Source organism: Balaenoptera physalus (assembly GCF_965194825.1).
Source record: "Balaenoptera physalus genome assembly, chromosome: 2".
Classification (NCBI taxonomy): Eukaryota; Metazoa; Chordata; class Mammalia; order Artiodactyla; family Balaenopteridae; genus Balaenoptera; species Balaenoptera physalus.
In genome coordinates this window covers 54,749,020-54,773,699 of record NC_138883.1, presented here as the reverse complement: position 1 = coordinate 54,773,699, position 24,680 = coordinate 54,749,020, and the positions used below count along the sequence as shown (strand labels likewise).

The 24,680-nt window shown below is 33.8% G+C and overlaps 1 protein-coding gene across 3 annotated transcripts in view; it reads left to right on the top strand.

The window, feature by feature from the left end:
• The window catches only part of TOGARAM1 (TOG array regulator of axonemal microtubules 1), an 85,992-nt gene that overhangs the window by 12,121 nt on the left and 49,191 nt on the right, over positions 1-24,680 (top strand). For 2 of the 3 annotated variants that reach the window (XM_082452029.1, XM_082452031.1), the window contains exons 2-8: positions 4,193-4,349; positions 7,389-7,523; positions 13,640-13,945; positions 15,228-15,490; positions 17,486-17,718; positions 20,334-20,434; positions 24,094-24,246. In XM_082452029.1, coding sequence (XP_082308155.1) covers positions 4,193-4,349; positions 7,389-7,523; positions 13,640-13,945; positions 15,228-15,490; positions 17,486-17,718; positions 20,334-20,434; positions 24,094-24,246 — 1,348 coding nt within the window. The remainder of the gene's footprint in view (positions 1-4,192; positions 4,350-7,388; positions 7,524-13,639; positions 13,946-15,227; positions 15,491-17,485; positions 17,719-20,333; positions 20,435-24,093; positions 24,247-24,680) is intronic. The other variant, XM_082452030.1, reaches the window with a different exon arrangement.

The window sequence follows — 24,680 nt, the reverse complement described above, 5'->3', positions numbered from 1 at the left end:
ATTGTGCTGTTTGGCTTTTGGAAACCATCATTTTTCTAAGTTTTTCTAACTTATAATTAAGTTTCTTTACTGTCCTTTCTTTAGCTTTAGAATTCTAAAATAATGTTACTTTGCAGTTATTTATTTAGCGAAATCGAAGAAAGCTGACCATTGAATGTTAAGGATTTTGTTTTCTTTATTTTTGGTATAAGAATTTGATTTTTATAGATATTGTCAGGTATTGGGCCCATAATAAGTAAACATGAAAAAAACCTTAATTTTGGATGGAGGAAGAGGGCTCTCTAGTTATTGGAGTAAAGGAGCTCATATCCATACATTTACAAAACAAGCAAAAACAGAACATACCAATAAGGAAATGAGATTCCAGATTCCCTGTCAGCTGCCACCTGACAAGCAGACTGCTATCCAGCAGAAATCACCTGATAGACCATGAAATCAAAACCCATTTCCACCATTGATGCCATCTGTGTGGAAACTATTGTCCATGTGCCCAGTCAAAATCAGAACCAGAAACAGACTTTATCAAGAATCAGATTCACTGCAAGAGCCCTATTGCTCAGTGAGTTACGTAAGGAAAGGTTCACTGAGGACTCAACGGTCCAAGTCTCAGAAAAGGTACACTTTGAGGCCATGTGTTTGATTCTCAAGTTAGGACCCAGAAGGGCAGTATATTACTGACACCTCCAGAAATAGACATCAAAGAGCAGTCAGAAGCATTTGGTTTGTTATTTTGCAATTTGCTTTCTTACATGATAGAGAGTCAGCTAGTAGGCTAAATCAAGGAAAAACCAGGAGTGAGAAAAGAGAAAAAAATTATTACAGACTAGACATAGTTAAGTCTTGTTTGCACATTTTGTGGGTAAACTGGTTAGCTGATACCTACAAAGAGTTCAGTCTGGGTATTCTGTAATTATGTAGGAAGACCAAGGATATCAAAGAAACCATTTTAGTTGTTTTTAAAAAATACTTACCATGCAGCAGTCTTTCTAAGGTCTGCTAGTCTCCTTCCATCAGCACTGCTACCTTATGCCAGGTATGTGCCATTTCCCTCATTGAAATTCCTTACTTATCAATATACAAAAAAAATTTGGAAGCAACCCAAATGTTCAATAATAGGAGAATGGCATATCTAGTCAATGGAATATTATGCAGCCTTTAAGCATAGTTTATGTCCTTAGACCTAGCAATTCCATTTTTAGTATTTCTGTAGAACTATATATTTCTCTTTATATATATTGTATTTCTGTAGAGCATATAATGCACAAGGATATGTGCATAATCATGTTCACTACAAGATTGTAATAGTAAAAAGTTGTGACAAGGAAAACGTCCATCAGTTGGGAACTATGAGTCCAACCATAATGTGGAATACTGGGCAACAGTTAAAAAGAGTAAGAAGATTTGTACGGATTAACATGGAAGGATGTCTACAATACGCTGAGTATAACTATGTGCCAGAGTAGTATATGATCTATTTTTGTTTCTTTTTTAAATTGCTTGTTGAAAAATGTATATATATTGAGAAAGAACTGTTAACAGAGTTTATCCACATGATTCTAGTGAAAAGGGTGCCAAAGAAGAATTTGACTTTTTATCTTTTTTTTTTTTTTTTACTATAAGTAGTTACTACTTTTTGTAATGAAAGTTTGTAGCACTTATGAGAGGTTTTAATAACATGGGCAATATAATATTGTTTATAATAATATTTCATTATAATGTTAAGTGCAAAAATGGGGTATAAAACTTGTCATATATGGTATCACAACTCTGTTTTCTTAAAGGTTGCATAGAAAATGATTTGAAAAAACACACAAAGATGTTTCAGAAGGTGACTTTGGAGGTAATTGGAAGGTAATTGGAATAAACTTTTTTAATGGCCACCATTAAGGGACAAGGTTGGAGTCCAGGTAAAACCAGGAAGAACTGGTAGAATATGAATGGATCCAAAAACTGGAGGCCGGAGGTTAAGATAAATGTAGTACAAGCTCAATAAAGGTGGGAGTGTAGGTGGTTTCTGAGAGAATTAGCTATTAAAAAGTCTTTTCCTGATAATTTGCTACTAACTATACCAAAGTGGAATTAAAACTATTTTTGTAATGGAACTTCCCTGGCAGTCCAGCGGTTAAGACTCTATGTTCCCAATGCAGGGGGTGTGGGTTCTTTCCCTGGTCAGGGAACTAAAAGCCCACATACAGCCAAAAAAGAAAGAAAAAAACAACAACAACTATTTTCGTGATGTCCTTAACATACCTTGCCAAAAGCTGTGTTAGGTCAAAGAAATGTTTTTATGAAAAATATATAAGTAATCAAGTGTAAAGGTTAAGAGATAATAAACAGCAAGATTAAAATAGTAGATAAGACTGTGAATTGCAAATCATTGTTAATATTAAATGTGAAACTTGCCTTTTATAACACTTTCATTTACTGTAAGGAATTAAGTGAATTAAATTTTAAGATATTAACTTCAAAGACTTAAAACTCAGTTCCATCTTCCTAAGAGTCATAAGGTGCTCTAAACAGACTGCTTCATATTTTGTAAATTTAGCTCACAACATTTTCAAAATATATGTGTACTTTTCTCTTTTATGTAACTCATTTCCCTTTCCCTTTATTTTTTGTTTAGTCCCATCAAAGTTTATCCTGATGAAAATCATTTGACTGCTTTTAAGGGAGACCAAAAGGGACCTCTCATGTTAATAATAATTGGTGTGTCTACAGTCTGCTTTCAAATATTTGCAGATTTTTCTACAGCAAAATATAATTCCTGACTTCTAGATTCTTGAAAATGCCAGATTCACAGACACATTCTCCACTGCTACCACCGCCCCCATTATCTCCACCCCACCACCACTACCAGTAGCTGTTGTATTCACTGTCATACATATTCATGTTCTGTTCTCTAAGCAGAAATTAATTGTGGAGTAATTCTAATGTAAGTGTATTCCATACGGAGAATTATTTCTGGATTACTCATGATTTTAACTGGGTTAGTATACCTTCTTTTAATGTATCTAATCAAAAGTTGACTGTAATTGGTTTCATTTTTATTCCATTGTGTCCTTTTCATACTGCCTTCTATATAATCAGTCACAGAAATTATAACATTGGATTCTGAGAAATCCAATGATGGGATTAAATTTTGAAGGTTTTTCACAAAATTTGATGAGGAATAAGAAGTTACTTGAGATATATTTAGTAGTTTATAGTCTTAATCTTGTAATGGCCAAGTAGCTAAGAGGTTTTCAAATAGATGTATCTTTAATTTTATTGTATTTCATTGCCATTTGACAATTGACAAAGTTTGTAGAGAAGGATACCTGAGAAGACTTATAGTTCACTGCATGTGTAGATTGTGTCTGTAAGCGCCAAATAAATATATGGACAGTAAGTATAATTCCTTGTGTGTTCACTCAATTTTTAGAATGTTCTATAGCTATGATCCATGTGAAATGATCCAGAGCAATTGAGGCCGTCACTGGTGAAGAATTCCGAACACTTGAATCATGCTTTCACTTAGTTCTTTAACTATGATTAGGTAGAAATTCAAAATTCTATCCTGGCACTTTTGTACCTTAAGGATCAAAGTGGGTATGTGGAAAAGGAATTGGAAACTATAAAGTACTAGACGTATATAAAATATTATGTACTTGGTTTTGACTGAAAGGCCTATCATACAGAAATCTCCTAAGGGAACCGTGACATAGGTTACATTTACATTTGGCCTGCAGATTATGGATAGTCAATTTGTCTCACTAAGAATAGTAAAATGGGATGCTTACAGGTTCAGGGATCTTCAATTAGCATTTATTGTCCAGTGCTCAAAGATGGCATAGTGTGACTGGCCATGCTGCTGAATCAGAAATGTCCTTTTCTCTCTTCAAGTTGTCATTTCACTCTTTTTGTCATTTGCTTTCTTTCCTTCCTAGCTGCCAGGTGTGTACTCTAGGAAGGTAAGGTACAGAAAAGGTTTGGGGTGAGGTATAAGAAAGAGGAAAAAAATTAGCATTTCTATCATGGCATGAAAAAATACTGCTAGTGTACCATACTGTATGTGGACGTTTATTTGTATCATTGTATATTTGATTAATTTTTTTCTTTTAATCTGAATTTCATAATTAGGTCTAAATTGTGTCGTATTTATTGCCAAGTAGACTTAACCCACATTTGCTAATTTATTATTCTGTTCTTACAGTTTTCAGCCAATGATTTCATTCCATCTCCAGAATTAAAACCCTCTCAAGGAATGCCAGTCAATGATGGTTTATGTTTTAGCAGAAAAAGAGTGTCAAGAAACTTATTTCAGAAGAGTCAGGAATTTAACTCAGATTCTCTTCCCACATGTGCTGCTGGTAAGTGAAAGTTGCAGGTAATGGAAATTTTCAACCAAGTTAAAGATTCCTCTAAACTTCATGGTTCTTTTAAGAGCTCATAGAACTTATAATCTAGTAGACAGTTCAGATTCAATAAATATTTGTTAAAGATCTGATAAGAATGGACAGTTTGACATAATTGTCTCCTAAGACCCTGGGAGTGTTTCTCACTGAAATCCTTTAAGTGGTAATGTAAGGCAATATTTGCTTAATCAACAACCCATATTTACTGAGTATATCCTATGTGCAGGTACTTTTCTAGGTAATAGGGATATAGCAGTCAACAAAAGAGGGAAAACTTTCTGCCTAATAGGTCTTTCATTCTAGTTGGGGCAAAGCAAACATTAAATAAATGCAAAACAGAGTAGGTTAGATGGTGATAAATGCTATGGAAAAAAATAAGCAGAAAAGAGGAATATAGAGGAGGGGCTACTTTAAATAAAGTGATGAAAGAAGGCCATATTCAGAAACGAATATTTGAAGCAAACCACATAGATATCAAGAGAGAACAGCGAATAGTTCCAGGAAGAGGGAACAGTTAGTGCAGAGTACGGGACATGTTTGAGAAAGATCAAAGAAGCTATTAAGTCTGGAATGAAACGCGTAAGGGGAAGAGTAGAAAATTAACTTGAAGAGATAATAGGGGTTCTTATTTTAAGGCCTAATGGGCTTTCAAATGAACTTTGGCTTTTACTCTGAGTGAGGAATATTTTTGAGGAAAGAAGTAACATCAGTTGCCTTGTTTTCCAGGCTTGTTTTGGATGTTACATTTGAAATAGATTAAAGGAGGCAAGGGAGAAAACAGGGAGTCTGTTGTAATCCAGGCTAGAGTTGATGGAGGCTTTGACCCGTGTAGCAGTAAACGTAGTGAAAAGTGATTGGATTCTGAATATATGTCAAGGGTACAGTTGATATGATTTGCTGATGGGTTGTGTAGGAGTGTGAGAGGGAAGGCAAGAGTGCTCTAAGGTTTTTTGGCCAGAGCAACTGGAAAGGTGTTTAATTGCCTAAGTAAGTATTACAGAAAGTAAATATTACGTAGTTCAGAGAACATGGTCACTATCATGGGCCTTATCAGATAGAAAAGGCATTAAAGAGGAGATAGTACTTGAACTGCATCTTTTTGGGATATATATGATTTAAGATGTTAGAAGGGAGGTATGAAGAGAGCAAAGGCTCACATTAGGAATGGGCTTGAGACGTTCTGGCAACCGTGTAAAGGTAAGATTCATTTTAGATGGTCAAAGATAAATTGGGATGTGGGGAACCCTTGTGTGCTAGCTAGATTCAAAAATTTGAGCTTGTACTTATAAGCTATAGGGAGCTAATAGAGATTTTTTCTGTTAAGGAAAAAAAGAAGCTAGGGTTACAAGGTTGTTTACAAATTGAATAGAAATGAATAATCAGGAAAATATGACTGGATATAAAAAAATAAAGAAGGGGAATAAAAATTTCAAGACTTAGGGCTTCCCTGGTGGCGCAGTGGTTGAGAATCTGCCTGCCAATGCAGGGGACACGGGTTCGAGCCCTGGTCTGGGAGGATCCCACATGCCGCGGAGCAACTGGGCCCGTGAGCCACAACTACTGAGCCTGCGCGTTTGGAGCCTGTGCTCCGCAACAAGAGAGGCCTGCGCACCGCCATGAAGAGTGGCCCCCGCTCGCCGCAACTAGAGAAGGCCCACACACGGAAACGAAGACCCAACACAGCCATAAATAAATAAATAAATTAATTAATTAAAAAAAAAATTTCAAGACTTAGTACCCAGGTAATTAGAAAAATGGTAATGTGTTGACAAAACGAAACCAGTTAGGAAGGGAAAATGGAGTATAAGATAAAGATTGAGTTTGTTTTTTATTTAAGATCCAAATGGTATCAGTTATTGAAATTTGTTTGCTATGAGTTCAGACACAATATTTAGAAAACATTGTTACCCTAGGAGAATTTATAGACCTTTATACAGTAAAATTCCGTAATATTTTCATACAAAAATGAAGTGTTATAATGATTGTATAGTTGAATGTTTATTTAATAGACAAAAGGAAATGCAAGAATATATCCAGTTATGCTTGTGCCATTACTTGGGATTTTTATAAGGCTCATGTTTTTTTTACCGTCTAGAAGTTCTTACCTAATTTTACAGATTTTAAATAACTGAGGCAACATGTAATTTAATGATAGATTGAATGATATGAATTATAAGTACTATAGGGATTCAAGAAAGGAAACGATCATAGGTATGGAAGTGGTTTACAACAACTCCAGGAAAGAGGTTGGACTTGAGCTGAATTTTAAAGAAGGGAAATGTTTGTCATTGGCAGTGAGGCAAGATTTCAGGAGAAAGTATAACCGAAGCATGGAGGTAAGAATTAACTTAGAAGATGTCCAGTACATGAAGGATAAAGGGGCTTGAAATCGTAGGGAAGGAATTATAAAAATCAGAATTTTAGAAATACATACAAAGGATTTTATAGATGAATAAACTAAATACCAAAGAGGTCAATATCACCTTCTTTTCTTCAGACTTATTCCCCTGCCCAGGAATAACCTTAACCAGCCACAGGAGGGGGAAAGGGATCTGGGAAATATTCCTGGATAAGCTTGGAAACTGTGCAAATGCTGTGTTACATGTTAGGAAAGAAAGAAGAGTCCTGCAGTAGACCTTTTTGGGTAGAGTGTAAATGTACTTACAAATACTGGGAAGAAGGAAAGCCAGGTCTGGAGAAACCTTCCATGGTGAGAGAAGGGAGCATGTAGGAAGAAACTGCCTTTGTACATATTTTTCGATATATTTTTCGTTTCTCTGTACTTTACCAGTCTGTCTTCTGTCCTTTAACCCCTGTCACTAATCAGATCTGCCAATAGCAAAAGCTTTATCCCTTTCTTGCCTGCCTGGCTCACTGTATATATACTCCTGTATTCATTCCCACACAAATGACACCAACATTTGTGAAATTAGATGTGTTCATGAAATAAAGTTAACTTTTGATTTTATGTTTTTCTCCTCCTTCCTTCCAAAGGCACCACTGGGACTCATCAGACAAATCTTTCTGGGGAACGTGGACAACTTGGATTTTCACAGATATGTGGTAAAACTGGCAGTGTGGATTCTGACTTACAGTACCTGGGGACAACTAACAGTCATCAAGATAAAGGTTTAAATTCCAACTTTATTTGGATACAGATGATTTATAATTATTATGTGGGGTTTCCAAATCTACCTTATGTGTTATTTTGGGTAATTATACTCATTACAGAAAAGAAAAGGATGTTGTATTTTTTAAAAAACTTTTAATCAAATTTTTTATAACTGTTATCCTAAAATGTTAGATTTAGTAATCTTGAGATATATATATATTACTAATTAAAATTAGAGAGCTTAGAAACTCATGGTAGAGATGAGCATTTTCATACCAAGTAATTGAAAATAAAATTATCTGTTAAGGATTACTATGTTAGCAGAAGACAGTTATTTTCCATAACAGTTTTAAATTTTAAACAATTTATTATGTCTCCTGTTAGGAACCATAGTTAGGAATCATAACTTCCTGACCAGCTATCATTTCAGATATCTTACATATATATAAGATATAGAACAAAAGGGAGGGTTTGAGGCTGGCTGTCAGTCATATGAATTTTGGATATGAAGATGTTTCTTCAATTTCTATGCTAATTAATAGCTATATCAATTATTATTTAGTAGTAAGATCAAATCAGATATTTCTAGAGATATTTTGATTTTGTTGTATATCCTTTACTAAAATTTTTTGAGTGATAGGGTTGTACTTCTGTCTTTATTTGTTGATGAAAAAATAATGCTCATTAGAAATTAGTGAAGATTTAGTTAATAGTATAGCACTTACACTTTAGCCATCCTTTCCTCCACCCACTCCAAAGGGCCACATGACTCCATAAAGTTTTTCTTTATGGTGTTATTCCCAGTAAAATAGTTTATCTTTCTTAATGATACAGGTTTTTTTCCCAAATCTTGACGAGATACCTTTGTGACTGGTGATTAGTAGAAACAGAGAGGCTTCTCTGTGTTGCTTAGCCTCTTCCTGTTTTGGATATCCCTGAATGATTACATTACTTTTGTAGACTACTTCCACTCTCAGTGTTTAATCAGATCTTCATAGTAGCTCTGGTTTTTATAAACTCTCAGAATACTTGTTAGAGCAGCTACTAAAGGAATATCATGTTTTTCTAAGGTCAAGGTTTAATTTACTAGTAGGTTGTGTATGTAAATTTGTGACCACTTAAGTCTCCATTAAGATTTAGGTAGAAGTAGAGGTCCTAAGCATGTCAGATATGAATTAAAAGTAAATGATATATGATATACATAGTCATTTAAGTCTTAAGAAAAATGTTTTATTTGTTATATACATAAGCAAGGTCTGTTGTCTTAGAAGGTCTTCAAAAAAATTTAAGGAAAATTTGAGGGAACCCCTAAAAGATTACAAATAGACTTTTTAAATTGAAGTATAGTTGATTTATTAGGTTGGCCAAAAAGTTCATTCGGTTTTAAGTAAAAATAAAAGACACATTTTTCATTTTCACCAAGAACTTTATTGAATAGCACATTCATTAACCAAACAAACTTTTTGGCCAACCCAATACAATATTATGTAAGAAACAGGGGTACAATATAGTGGTTCACAATTTTTAAAGGTTATATTCCATTTATAGCTATAAAATATTGGCTATATTCCTTGCATTGTACAGTATATCCTTGTAGCTTATTTTATACATAATAGTTTGTATCTCTTAACCCCCTACGCTTATATTGCCCCTCCCCCCCATCCCTCTCCCCACTGGTGACCATTAGTTTGTTCTCTATATCTGTGAGTCTGCTTCTTTATTGTTACCTTCACTAGTTTGTTGTATTTTTTAGATTCAAATGTAAGTGATATCACACAGTATTTATCTTTCTCTGTCTGACTTATTTCACTTAGCATAATAGCCTCCAAGTCCATCCATGTTGCTACAAATGGCAAAATTTTATTCTGTTTTGTGGCTGAGTAGTATTCCATTGTAGATATATACCACATCTTCTTTATCCATTCATCTGTTGATGGACACTTCGGTTGCTTCCGTATCTCAGCTATTGTAAATGATGTTGCTGTGAACATTGGGGTGCATGTATCTTTTCAAATTAGAGTTTTTGGGTTTTTTTCGGATATATACCCAGGAGTGGAATTGTTGGGTCATATTGTAGTTCTATTTGTAATTTTTTGAGAAACCCCTGTACTGTTTTCCACAGTGGCTGCACCAATTTACATTCCTACCAACACTGTCTGAGGGTTCCCCTTTCTCCACATCCTTGCCAACATTTGTTATTTGTGTTCTTTTTGATGATAGCCATTCTGACAGGTGTGAGGTCATATCTATCTCCTTGTGGTTTTGATTTGCATTTCCTTTCCCTGATGATTAGCAATGTTGAACGTCTTTTCACGTGCCTGTTGGCCATCTGCATTTCCTCTTTGGAAGAATGTCTATTCAGTTTTTCTGCCTATTTTTTAATCGGGTTGTTTGTTTTTTTGGTGTTGAGTTGTATGAGCTGTTTATATGCTTGGATATTAATCCTTTATCAGTCATATCATTTGCAAATATTTGTTCCCATTTAGTATGTTGTCTTTTCGTTTTGTTGATGGTTTCCTTTGCTGTATAAAAGCTTTTAAGTTTAATTGGGTCTCATTTGTTTATTTTTGCTTTTATTTCCTTTACTTTAGGAGTTGGATCCAAAAAAATACTGCAGCGATTTGTGTCAAAGAGTGTTCTGCCTATATTTTCCTTTAGGAGTTTTATAGTATCCGGTCTTACATTTAGGTCTTTCATCCATTTTGAGTCTATGTTTTGTATATGATGTTAGAGAAATGTTCTAATTTCATTCTTTTGCATGTAACTGTCCAGTTTTCCTAGCAGTACTTATTTGAAGAGATTGTCTTTTCTCCATTGTTTATTCTTGCCTCCTTTATTGTGGATTAATTGACCATAAGTGCATGAATTTATTTCTGGGCTCTTTATCTTGTTCCATTGATCTGTGTGTCTGTTTTTGTGCCAGTGCCATACTGTTTTGATGACTATAATGTAGTCTGAAATCAGGGAGTGTGATTCCTCCAGCTCTGTTCTTCTCTCTCAAAATTGTTTTGGCTATTCGGGATCTTTTGTGCTTCCATAGAAATTTAAAAAATTTTTTGTTCTAGTTCTATGAAAAATACCATTGGAATGTTGATAGGCATTGCCCTGAATCTGTAGATTGCCTTGGGTAGTATGGTCATTTTAACAATGTTGATTCTTTCAATCCAAGAACACAGTATATCTTTTCATCTGTTTGTGCCATCTTCAATTTCTTTCATTAGTGTCTTATCGTTTTCCAAGTATCAGTCTTTTACCTCCTTGGGTAGGTTTATTCCTAGGTATTTTATTCTTTTTGCTGCAGTGGTAAATGGGATTGTTTCCTTAATTTCTCTTTCTTTTTTTTTTAAATTTATTTATTCATTTATTTATTTTTGGCTGCATTGGGTCTCCATTGTGCACACGGGCCTTCTCTAGTTGCAGCTAGTGGGGGCTACTCTTTGTTGCAGTGCATGGGCTTCTCGTTGTGGTGGCCTCTCTTGTTGTGGAGCATGGGCCCCAAGCACGTGGGCTTCAGTAGTTGTGGCACACAGGCTCAGTAGTTGTGGCTCACGGTCTCTAGAGCACAGGCTCAGTAGTTGTGGTGCACGGACTTAGCTGCTCTGCGGCATGTGGGATCTTCCCGGACCAGGGCTCGAACCCATTTCCCTTGCATTGGCAGGCGGACTCCTACGCACTGCACCACCAGGAAAGCCCCTTAATTTCTCTTTCTGATAGTTTTTTCATGTTTGTTTTTTGGCTGTGCCACACGGCTCGAGGGATCTTACTTCCCCAACCAGGGATTGAACCCAGGCCCTTGGCGGTGAAAGCATAGAGTCCTAACCACTGGAGCACCAGGGAATTCCCTGATAGTTTGTTGTTATTGTATAGAAATGCAACAGATTTCTGCATATTTTGTATCTTGCAACTTTACTGAATTCATTGATGAGCACTAGTAGTTTTCTGGTAGTGTCTCTAGCATTTTCTGTGTATAGTATCATGTCATCTGCAAACAGTGACAGTTTTACTTCTTCCTTTCCAATTTGGATTCTTTTTATTTCTTTTTCTTCTCTGATGGCTGTGGCTAGGACTTTGAAAACTGTGTTGAATAAACGTGGCAAGAGTGGGCATCCGTGTCTTGTTCCTGATCTTAGAAAATACTTTCAGCTTTTTGCCACTGAGTATGTTAGCTGTGGGTTTGTCATATGTGGCCTTCATTAGGTTGAGGTATGTTTCCTCTATGCCCACTTTCTGGAGAGGTTATATCATAAGTGGATGTTGAATTTTATCAAGAGCTGTTTCTGCATCTACTGCTATGATCATAAGGTTTTTATTCTTCAATTTGTTAATGTGGCATATCACATTGATTGATTTGCAGATATTGAAAAGTCCTTGCATCCCTGGCATAAATCCCACTTGAACATGGTGTAGGATCCTTTTAATGTATTGTTGGACTTTGTTTGCTAGTGTTTTGTTGAGGATTTTTACATCTATGTTCATCAGTGATATTGGCCTGCAATTTTCTTTTTTTGTGGCATCTTTGTCTGGTTTTGGTATCAGCGTGATGCTGTCCTCATAGAATGAGTTTGGCAGTGTTCCTTCCTCTGTAATTTTGTGGAATAGTTTGAGGATAGGTGAATTGATAGAACTCACCTGTGAAGCCATCTGGTACCAGAGTTTTGTTTGTTGGGAGTTTTAAAACTACTGATTCAATTTCAGTACTGGTAATTGGTCTGTTCATATTTTCTATTTCTTCCTGGTTCAGTCTTGGGAGATTATACCTTTCTAAGCAGATAAAACATGGTACAATGTAGTGGTTAAAAGCACAGGCTTGGGAGCCAGAGTGCCTGAGTTCATATCCCAGCTTTATAATTTCCTAGTGTGTGATTTTTAGCAATTTACTCTGTCATTTTTTTAATCTATAAAATAGGAATAGTACCAACACCACAAAATTGTTGTGAGGATTAAATTAGTTAATACATATAAAGTACTTGGAACACCACCTGGCACATAAACATTAGCTCAATAAATATTAGCTCTCATCATTGTCATAGTCTTCATCATTATCATTATTACCATTATTGGATTAATTATCTATGTAGAAAATCCAAAAGGATATACAGAAAGCTATTAAAATAATAAATAATTTAGCAAGGTTGCCAAATATAAAACCTGAAAGGAAAGGTCAGTAAAGCTCCCAGACACCAGCAACATTCAGAAAATGTAGTTTTTAGGAAAGATTACAGTATCAACAGAATGTGTAAGTATCTGGAAATCTAACAGAAGATTTGCATACCATTTATTATGAAAACTAAACTACTTTTTTGAGAGACATAAAAGAAAGCCTGAATAAATTAAAAGAGATCCTATATTTTTAAACAAGGAGACTCAGTGTCATTTCTGTCAAAATCTCAACAGGATCTTTTATGGAACCTGACAGGCTAATCCTGAAATTCATATGAAAGAATGGAGGACCAAGAATGGCCTAGATAATTCTAAAGAAGATCAAAATGGAAGGAGACAACATGATTACTATAGTTAACACTGCTGTGTGGCATACATAAAAGTTGTTACGAGAATAAATCCTAAGTGTTCTCATCACAAAGAGAAATTTTTCTTTTCCTTTTTTCTCTTCTTTTTATTGTATCCATGTCAGAAGGTAGATGTTAGCTGAACCTATTTTGGTAATCATTTCACAATGTGTATATATATATATATATATATATATATATATCTCAAACCATCATGGTGTGTGCCTTAAACTTATACAGTAATGTATGTCAACCATCTCTCAATAAAACTGGAAAAAAAATGGAAGGAGACTCATCCTATCAGCGTGATGATAAATAAAACATTGTGGTGCTAGTGCAAGAAGAGACAAAAAGACTAAGGCAACCAATAAGAAGCACCTACGAATAGACCTAAATATACATATGGAAGATTTATAGATGAAAGAGAAACAATGCGTGGCTCAAAAAGTGGCACTGGGAAAACTGGACTATCTATATAGTAGAAAGTTAAATTAGGTCTTTACCTCACATCGTACAAAAATATAAATGCCAGATGGGATTAAAAACCTGAATGTGAAAAGCAAAAAAACTTTAAACTCTTAGAAGATGTGTATAAATAAATTACATTCTCTTTTGTTTTATTACAGTTTATGCTAGCCTAAATTTTGGCAGTAAGACACAGCAAACATTTGGTAGTCAGAGAGAACGTACTTCATCATACTCTCGTCCAAATCCAAGTTCAGGAGGCTTCATTCTTCCATCCTATCCTCTCTCATCACCTCGAACTAGTCCAAAGCACACGTCTCTTACTGTATCTCCAAAGAAGTCCCAAGATAATTCCGTTAATTTCTCAAATTCCTGGCCTCTTAAAAGCTTTGAAGGAGTTTCAAAGCCAAGTCCGCAGAAAAAGCTTGTCAGCCAAAAGTCGTCTGATCCTACAGGTATACATGATGGTAAAAATTAATACTTTGTTCAAATTTATTTATATGTTCAAATAATTACTTTGAAGTTCGAGTTGTTAGATCTTTAAAAGCTGGTAAATTGCATTTTATTTCTCTGAATTAGTAAATATTTAAGAAAATATTTAACAGAATGTTAAATAGATCAAATGTGTAATATAAAATTTAATTGAAATTCTCATTTCTTTTTTTTCTTATATTGCCACTTCAAAATCCTTTTTCGGAACTAAACAAATAATAATGCTTTATAATGTACATGAACATGAACAGCCTGAGAGCCTACTAACAAGTTTTAGCTTTACAAATATAAAATATCATTCATATATTTACTGTAATGTCTAGTATTTATACAACATTTATTGACTATTTACTCTCTGTTACAATTATTTTGATGGTTTTTCTACTACTTGTTATTAACTAAAATATTCTTTTCTTAACAATAGCCCACTCCAAAATCATGTTAGCTTATTTAAGACAGAGTCAGTCTCAAAATAAAAAGTCTATTAAAGGCAAGCCCCATGTCCCAAATGCTTTCCTATCCCTAGCCCCTGAGGTCAGATATTTCACCTTTAAACTATCCTACAACACAAATGTTCCAGTTTATAACCATAAGGTCAATTTATTGCATAGTCAGCCGATTTTATTACTTTCTCTTAGCACTGAGTCTTCATTCTCTTCTTTAATTTATTTCTGTATTTGTCTTTCCTCCAAAATCAGATATTGTATTGAAAGCTGAGACATTATTCAACTTGTTCTCCCTAGTGCCCAGTATTACTGCTTTGCACGTAGTAGTCATTCAAGTGTTGCTTGCATAGTTATATCAAGCCAGATAATTAACCCTTCTAGCTTATTACGGACTTTACAAGTATTAATCATGATGATGTGTATGAAGAAATTTCACGGAATTCCCTGGAGGTCCAGTGGTTAGGACTCTGTGCTTTCACTGCCAAGGGCGCGGGTGCAATCCTTGGTCAGGGAATTAAGATGTCACAAGCCATGCGGCGCAGCCGAAAAAAAAAAAAAAAGATTCACTTGGTATATAATATTTTTATTTGATATGAAAGGATTTTGGGTGGTCCATTTTTGTTATATTTGTTAGGGGACACTGATATTTTTATCTCATCTTAAGTAGCAATCTTTATTTCTAGTAAAATATAATGTGCCTTTTAATTTAAAAACACCTAATTCTAAACACTTGTGATTTTAATGCTATTGATTACTGTTTTTCAACTTGAAGTTGAAAAAAAAAAGAGTACAATATGTCTTTTTCATGCAGGAGAAAATTCTCAAGAGAAACCTTCTCCAATTCAACTTACACCTGCCTTGGTGAGATCACCATCTTCCCGACGAGGCTTAAATGGGACCAAGCCTGTACCTCCCATACCACGGGGTATCAGCCTTTTGCCTGATAAAGCTGATTTAAGCACAGTGGGACCCAAAAAGAAAGAGCCAGATGACATTTGGAAGAGTGAAAAAGATAGTCTTTCAATTGATCTTTCAGAATTAAATATCAGGGATAAAGATTTGGATCAAGAAGAGGTTAGAACCAAATATTTTCAGTAATTTTTAAATGCTTGTAATTGTCTATAAATAATAGTTGTTATTTAAGGAAAAATCAAGTACTTTTTATCCCATAACATGGTGTCTTATTTGTAAAAATATTTTATGTTCACAATAGAAAACGTGGAAACTATAGTGAAGTATTAAGAAGAAAATTCATAACACCAAATTCCACTACCCAGAATAATTTATCATTATCACTCTAATGTCTTTCCTTCCAGTATTCTGTGCATATATTATTCCTTTTCAAATTAAAAGTACAGATAATATAGCAATATACCCATGCACTAACCCCTCCCAGATGAACAATTTGTCGTATTTGTTTCCTACTTTTTTAATAAATGAAACATAACATAGTTCCCTCCCTAATCCAGTTTCTCTTTCCTCTTCACCAGAGGCACCACTGTTACCATTAGTTTGTGTTTTATGTATTTATGTACTTTTTATATTGATACAGTAGTATTTTGATATATTTATAATGTATTCATATAATTGATTTTGGCTTATTTCTAGTCTTTTGCTATTGCAAACTATGCTGCAGTAAACATTCTTGGGCATGTCCCTTGTGCATACGTGCAAGTTTATTTATCTTTATGAAATTGACATCATATTGTATTTTCATCTTTGAATCCTAGATCACTCCATTTATACTATAAAAATGTATTGCCAATATGATAACTCCGCATATTAATTATGCCAGAGGAGGGATGTGGCTGCTATGTTACTTTAGATTCAGAGCACTATTTCCACAGATGCTTCCTTTTTATCATTTCAGTTTGCCTGATGTCAGGTTGAAAAGTGTTTTACATTAAATATGCAAACTGAAACACCCAATGATGATATTTTGTGGTCTTATTTTAGCCTGTTTTTAAGACGTAAGGCATCATGTACGGATAGTTTGCTCAAAAAAAATTAATGCATATTCATTTAAAAAGCATTTCTTTAACATTAAGCATGTGTAAAACTAACTTATAAAGAATCAAAATTGGTTCTTAATGAATTAATTAGTCATTCCAGCTTCTAATTGCTTGTAAAATCTTTTCTTGTTTTTTTCTTTTTGCTTTTGTTTTTGCAGTTATAGTCCAGTGGTACTATGAAGGGAATTTATTTACAGGAAACAAACTTACAGAAGAGGCATTTTCCTGTGTAACTCATAAATTTCATCTGATCCTACATATTGTTTTTTATGATAACTTAAAAATAGTCCTTTTAGTGGGTAATTGAAAGGGTAATTTCTTTTTTATAATTATTAGTAAATATAGGTAGATACTAATGTTTTTGGATATTCAACCTTCCAAGGATTTACTAGGCAAGTGGCTGTACTATTGAATCAACTATTACAATTGTTATAATCAAAATGTAAGCAAAACACAGCTTATGTATATTTCTGAGTTCCTTAATTTGTTCAAGGCTCTATTCCCAAACTTAATATATATGTGATAAAGATTTCTACTCTGCATTTCTATAAATACTTGTCTTCAGAAGTTACATACAATGATCTATTATTCTCTGAACTCTAACACTGGCAAGCTTGATGTAAACTTCAAATTTAGAAAGCTGATTACTTTTTGCTGACCTTCTCATAGAACTTCTAAATAGCCACATCAGCACACTATTGACCTAAGGTTAGATGGACCTCTGTGACTTCAACTGTGCTACCATCTGATTCAGTGATTCACCTGTGAATGAATTTTTACAATATATTGGTCATTGTACCCAGTGCTGGAAATACCATGGTGAATAATATCTTGAGATCCTTCCTCTTAAGGAACTTATAACCTAGGAGGTTGTTTATAAATAAATACCTGAGTGATGAAATCTGTATGTATACTATGTACAAATATGTTAACATCCATCTTGTTAGTATTGGCTTGAAGAGTGGCTAGCTAGGTATAGTTATTGGAGTTTGAAATCTAAGGATAACTTTTACTTATATAATTATTTTGTAAAGTTAATTGTTTTAATTTTTTTTAGATGCAGAGCTCTCTTAGGTCCCTTCGTAATAGTGCAGCTAAGAAAAGAGCAAAACTGAGTGGCAGTACTTCTGATCTTGAAAGCCCTGATTCTGCAATTAAGCTCGACTTGACTGTGGACTCTCCATCTCGATCTTCCTCTCCAAACATCAGCTTTTACAGTGAAAGTGGAGTTTACAGCCAAGAATCTTTGACTTCTTCTCTGTCGACAACTCCCCAGGGGAAGAGAATAATGTATTTTATTTTTTGACATGCTAAATGAATTCTGATCTGTAATTTGTAGTCTGAAGCTCTAATATCATATTTAAAAAAAAAAAAAACTTTAAGACCATTTTCTAGTTTTTGAAACGTTGAAATACATTTAAAAGACAACAGAAAATTTACAGATATTACCTTGGTTGGCTTTGGTTTGGGGTGGTGGTGGAGAGACAGAACACAACCCCAACTAAATTAATATAAATCCTAGTCTCAAAGCCCCACTTATTCTTATGCCTATCTAAGATTTATCCTAATATTCCTTGTCCTTTAGCTCTTTTCTGTATCATTGACTCTTTGGCGATTGACCAATAGCTGATATTGCTGTTTTCGTTTAATAATTTTCGTTTAAAACTCAGCACCAATTTCCTCTAATCAATGGATAAATTCCACCCAGCCATTACCCAACTATTTCTTATATTTTGTTATTCCATTATCTTGTGGGAGTTTAGGACTCCATGCAGTAGCTTTTGCAGCCCTCTCAGTAGTTTCCTTATCGCAGCAGTGCTAGAATTAGAGTCCTGGTCACCCCATACTGACAGCATAGCAATTCGACAAACTTTTCCAGGTTACCTCAATAACGTTTAAATCTTAAACAGTGATCCTACCTTGATTTCTGAAAATCTCTGTGACCCTATTCTAGAATTTTGGGGAATCCTTTCCCTCTTTATTGTATTTTATTTTATTTATTTTTAAATTTTTATTTTTTATTTTATATTGGACTATAGTTGATTTGCAATGTTGTGTTAGTTTCAGGTGTATTCCTCTTTATTTTAGACAAAAACCTAGGAGTAGAATTACTAGGTCTTGGGTAGATGGACATTTAACTTTTTAAATAAGTGCTAAGCAGTTTTCTAAGATGCTTGTGCAATTTTATACTCCTGTCAGCAATGTATGAGCGTTCCAGTTGTTTTACATCCTTATTAACCTTTGGTGTTGTCAGTCTGTTTAATTTCATTTTCCTTTGATTTTATCCATACCATGTTTACATATAGAGGTAAATATTTAAAATTAAATTTAAATTATTTTTACTTAAGTGAACTAGAACCTCTAATAGGTAGAGATTACATAATCCAAGGAGAGATGATGTTCTGTGAACATTAATGTAAAAGGGTGTTTTATTTCAGCAGTTCATAGAATTAAACCAAATTTTTGTGTCCTATTGTGAGAGGTTTGTCTCATTCCATGATTTCCTTCCCCACATTTTTTAGCTGAAACAGCAGCTTATTTTGCAGTTGGAAATTTTTTCTTACTGGAAATTCCTTTGTTGTAATTACCTATGTAGAATAATGCAATATATTTACAAAATGAATTTGGAATGGCTACGTGGGCTGGTGAAGTAATTATGTTTACATTAAGTTACCAGACATTTAAAATATATACATTTATCTCTTAGACCTAAAGTTTTTCCTTTATCTTACATGAATGTGAAATTTTATGTTACATACTCTTACAGTTTCAAGGTTCTGTAAGTAATCTGGAACGCAACTGGGAAGAAAAGTTCATTTTATATTGTTGATACAACATTTAGAATTCACTATTCGCAATATTGTTTCATAGAGTTATTCTCTTCAGATATTGAACTCCTTGAGAAAAGAGTTCAGTATACCCTCATTTATGGACTGAATTATCTTTAATGAATTTAGTATTTCCACATTTTATTTTATTAGTTTAAGAGCAATTATTCTCAACCAGCTTACATCCTGCCTTAAGAATCATGGCCAAAGAAAGTCACTACTACTTCTGCAGGGCTTTCATCCTTACGTGGGTTGGGAAGGAAAAATCATTGAGAACCACTTTTCTAGAGACTGAAGTATTTTCTTTCATCTAAGTCAAATACACTCAATATAAATGTAAATTGACAGTCATCTAGTCTAGAGAAATTACTCTTTTAAAATATTTAACATTGATTTCTCACTAGGCCAATTAACAAATATGCCTACCCAACTACTAAGAATTGTACTCCTTTGTAAAATCTCTTCTTAATAATATCCATCACTGACTTATTGGCATTTTAGCTCTTACTGATTTTAAACAGTTCCCTTTATGTACAGACTTAATATTCTTCAGTTTACTTTCTTTGTGGAACAAGGCCTGTAGGCCTTTATGAAGTCAAGAAAGTATAGCAAAAAATAGTCCACGAAGAAAGCGGCATTTGCTAAAACTCACTTGTTGCTGATCTCTTACTTATAATATTATTAAGTCCCTATTTTTATATTATATATGAAGGTAGATAATATACTAGATGATTAGAATCATTTGGCTTAGTTCTGGAATGGACTGTCTTTGGGTCAGGTTTTTTTTTTCCCCTTACCCAAAGAAAGATTAAACAGCACAAATTGAAGTGTCTTCATTTCCTTTGGTAATCCTCTCCTGAATAATTAAGGATTGACCATATGTTGAAAAGGTTGGAAGTTCAAAAGGTGAAATAGGAATACCAATAAGAAATATTCTTAGCCATAGTTTATCATACTTGTTGCTGCCTCACTATCAAAGTTTAGTGAGTTAATTAAAGTATAGAGAATGTTTGATATAAGAATGCTGAATAGCTCTAGATCTTCAATGTTTATTGAAATTACTTTGTTTCATTGTAGGTCAGACATATTTCCAACATTTGGATCAAAACATTGTCTAACAAGACTTTCTTCTGCAAAGAATAAGAACTCTCAGGTAGCTGAACAAAGCCCCAGTGCAGGTATTCTATGACTGTTTTATAAATATGTTTTATAGAAAGTATGATTTTTAAATGATTAAAAAATGATGGCAAATGTATTTTAGATTTAGAATTTTTGTAATTACTAATTAAGGCTAACCATCTTTTTAACTCCTTAAAAGGCCATTTTGGCAAGAATACTTATTATTCTTGGAAGAAAAAATACTTACCTGAATAATTGATACCCCTTTAAACCCATAAGTTACCCGTTCTGGCTCCCACACCAGGACATTTTGATTTAATTGATACAGAATGTGACCTGGCCATCAAAGTTTTTGAGAACTCTCTAGGTGATTCTAAAGTGCAGCATAGTTTAGAAACCACCGGGGGCCACAAAAGACAATTTCTTTTACAAATAATATCTAACTAGTGTAAATATCTTGTGTTAAGCATTTTGCAAACTAACCTGGAAATCACTAATTTATAACAGCAGTTCTTAGAAAATAGATTCAGGTATAGGTAATAAATTAGAAAAATATTTGAATTCTGATCAATTTAGGATGGGAACTATATGTTCTTTATGATTTGTAAAACTATTGAATTATGAATTAATTGTAGCAAGTTGGGATATGATATTTATTTTCGCATGATCTCATTGTGAAAGTCATAACAACCTTAAGGTTTACCTTATAATTACTTTCCTAAAAAGCTGTGTGTGTATCTAACTGTTTGCTAAGATTTTAAATTTCTTCCTCCTAAATATATCTTAATTTCATCTCTTTTTAATTCCCACTATCACTCTTACTCATTTTTTACCTAACCGCCTAACATTTCTCTCCAGCTTCAGTCTCGTCCACTTACAATCCCTTTCCCATAATGCAAAACTGACTATATTGCCCAGCCTAAATTTATTCAGAGCATTCTTCTTTGATCAGAGCCGTGCAGACATCTCCAGCTTCATTTTCATTTCCTGCTTTGTATGTTGTGATCCATTTAAATCAGACCACCTTCAGTACCATTTCCTATCTCTTTGCAGTTGCACATACTGTTTCTTCTGGATGAACTCTGAAATCCACACCACACCCCATTCAGCTGTGAAAACAACTCAGTTGCTTTCTCTGGGAAGCCTTCCCAATTCACAAATAAAATTGTTATTACCTCTTTTGTAATATCATTACATTTTGCACTGACATTTTTATAGTGGTATTGCAATTATTTTACTTTTTTGGACTTTCAGATTCTTGATCCCCAGAGATTATTCACCCCTGATTGCCAACAAGTGCCTGTCATAATTATAAAAGCCCAACTCAACTATGTGTGTCTGGCTTCCACAAAGCTTGTGTGTTAGACGAAGAGATAGTTATTCTACTAGGCACAGGAAGGCAATGCATATGTGCTTTGGAGTCTGAAAGACCCCAGCTGGAATCCCAGTTTGATATTTTAATAATCATATTCTTGCTCTGTGCAAGTTACTTAATTGCTTTGAAACTAGTTCCCTCATCTGATGATGTAAACCTTGAGAAGGGTAGTGAAGATCTAAGTATATAACATATATAAAGCACCTAGTACATAGTGGGCACTTGGTATGTATTTGTTCTCCTAAAGGGGAAGACCCAAAGAAATATAATACATAAACTTATTCTTTAATTCTTTTTTAAGGCTGATTATCCTAATAAATTATTTATTACTTTAAAAATAATTGTATAAGTTTGAAGAGACACTTTGTTGCCAGGTTGTATCTAATTTATAAAAATGGAACCGTCTTTTGGAAGAATATTCTTGGAATTAGAAAAGGGCAGATTTAGAAAACCGAGATTTGAGTTTCCCTCTGACCCTAGTTGTATGACCTTGTGAGTCATTTAAATTTTAGTGGAGTGATAGGTGTTACAGTAATACTCGCTTCTGTATGCGATGTTCCATGTTTCCCAAACTTGTTTAATAGTCAGTGTTTCTCAAACTTGCCTAATCCTAGGAATCACTAGGAATGCATATAACATATGGGTTTTGGGGCCTCACCTTATACCTACTGAATCAATCTTCAGAGTTAGAAATCTGCATTTTTAACAAATAAGTTAGGTATTTCTAGGATCAAGTTTTAGAAACACTATTATTGTATTTACTGTAAGATATTCTTGGTTAAATTTAATATGCTTCCAAAATGTTAAGTTGCTAATGGTTTAGGCTTTTATAAATTTGGGTTTACATTTTTTGTTTATTTGGGATAGGGTTTGTTTGTTTTCAGTAAGCAAGTGATTTCTACAAGTTTATTGTTGTTTAGTTGGTGAAACATAAAAATAATAATGCTCAGAATAAGGACTACCTGAAGATAAAAACAAAAATAATTACATAAAAATTATAAATTCATTCTGTCTTCACATCAGCATTTCCAATAAAGATTTCCACATAGATTCCACTACAACCTACTATAGCACATTGTGCTGAATTTCCTGAATGTTGTTTTAGCAAACTATTTTCCTGTAGCTTTACGTTAGTATCAACTATTAGTAGAAAGCATTTCCATCCAAAGCCAATATCTTTATGAGGCTTACTTTATGAATTAACTATCAAAATTAAGAAGAATTTAGAAAGATATCCATGTTACTCCCAGAAGGTCTCTGTCATTTAATAGCAGATATTTTTTAAATCTTTCTCAATGAATCTGACTTAGTGCCCTATACTCTGCAGTACTCTCTAGCCCAGCGGCCACCAGCCACCTCGTCTCCCTGCTGTCCTGTTTTTATTAAAATACCCTCAACAGTATTAAAAACAAATTATATTTTATTGTTATTACTTAATGGTTTACATGGCAGCTATACATAAAAATGGATGGTGACTTAAGTATATATTGCCTAGGATTTTCCATTTAGTAGTTTTGTGGTTTTAACAGCTGCAAAGTATTAGTATAGGGTGTTCAGTTTAAACATTCAAATATAGATTAAAATTTTAGGTATTTATTAAAAGGATGCCTACATTAGGGTTTGATTTGTTTTATTTTTAACTAGTAATATAACATTTGTATATTTATGGTACACTAGTCCCTGTACTAACCCCTTTACATTTTCTTCATTCAGTCCTCACAGAGGTTCTGGAAGAGCTACTACTATTATCCCCATTTTACAAATAAGGTTAAGTGTCTTGACCAGCTTCTGTCAGCAATTTAAGTGGCAGTGCTATGATTTAAAGCCAGGAAGCATAATTTCAGATTCTGAGCTCCTTTCCTATACAGTTTATTGCCTCACAAGCCAGACCATGAGAGTGGGAGAAAAGAGAGAAATGGAGAATATAGGCCTCTCTCAGGAAGCAGTTTAAAAATTCTAGATTTAAAAAAATTCTGTTTTGCTGTAAAGTGTAAGATGTTGTTTAAACATTAAATGCCTGTCATGTTTTAAAAATATATGTATTTGATTATCTCTTTCAAACATTGAATTTTGTATTTCATTGTAATTTTAAAGCCTCTTTTATAAAATGTGATAGTATGCCTTATAATAAATGTTCTGATCTGCTAGTAAGGTAAAAAAGTATTATAAAAATTTAAAATAAGATAAAACTTTAAAAAATTACTGTAATGTTATAATTTTTAATATTATGTTATTGAACCTTTTTAAAAGGTTAGAAGCCAAGATAGATTTAGAGGTGAGATATGTACCTATGGTATTACATCATTCAAATGAATATTTTTATGTATTTTATTTATTTTATAGGGATTACAACATCCAATGTAAGCATAATTGGTCAACGTGTGAACTATGGGTTTGGATGTGGTGATTTTGAAGATGATAGGTCACATGACATTTCACCTAGTGTTTTAAAAATACAAAATAAGGAACACCCAAGACATTATAAGCATACAAAAGGTTAGTAAATTTCATAAGTTCATTTTTAAGATTCAGTGTCTCTCTGTAAGCATGCCAATAAAGAAAAATTAACTGAGGTTTCTCAGTTTTGAGATTTCTCTTCTTACCCTTCTGCTGCTGTGTTGTTGTTTGAATAATTTTGCCCAATAGGAGAACACATAGGTTCACATATTAATTTATGGTTTTGTCTGAGGAGCCAATGCAGGGAAGCTATTACCCAAGAGGTTAAAACTAGGGTTTCCCTGCTGACCTTTACCCCCAGGATACACACACGCATACACACACATACAGACACACACACTCATTTTTTACAAGACATTTTACCATTAAAATGCGACGGAGAAATCATGTGAACAAAAGACTCCCAGATGCCTACTTAGGTTGTAACTATGGAGTAAAACTGTGGAAACAGGAATATAATTTCCCTGTGGTAG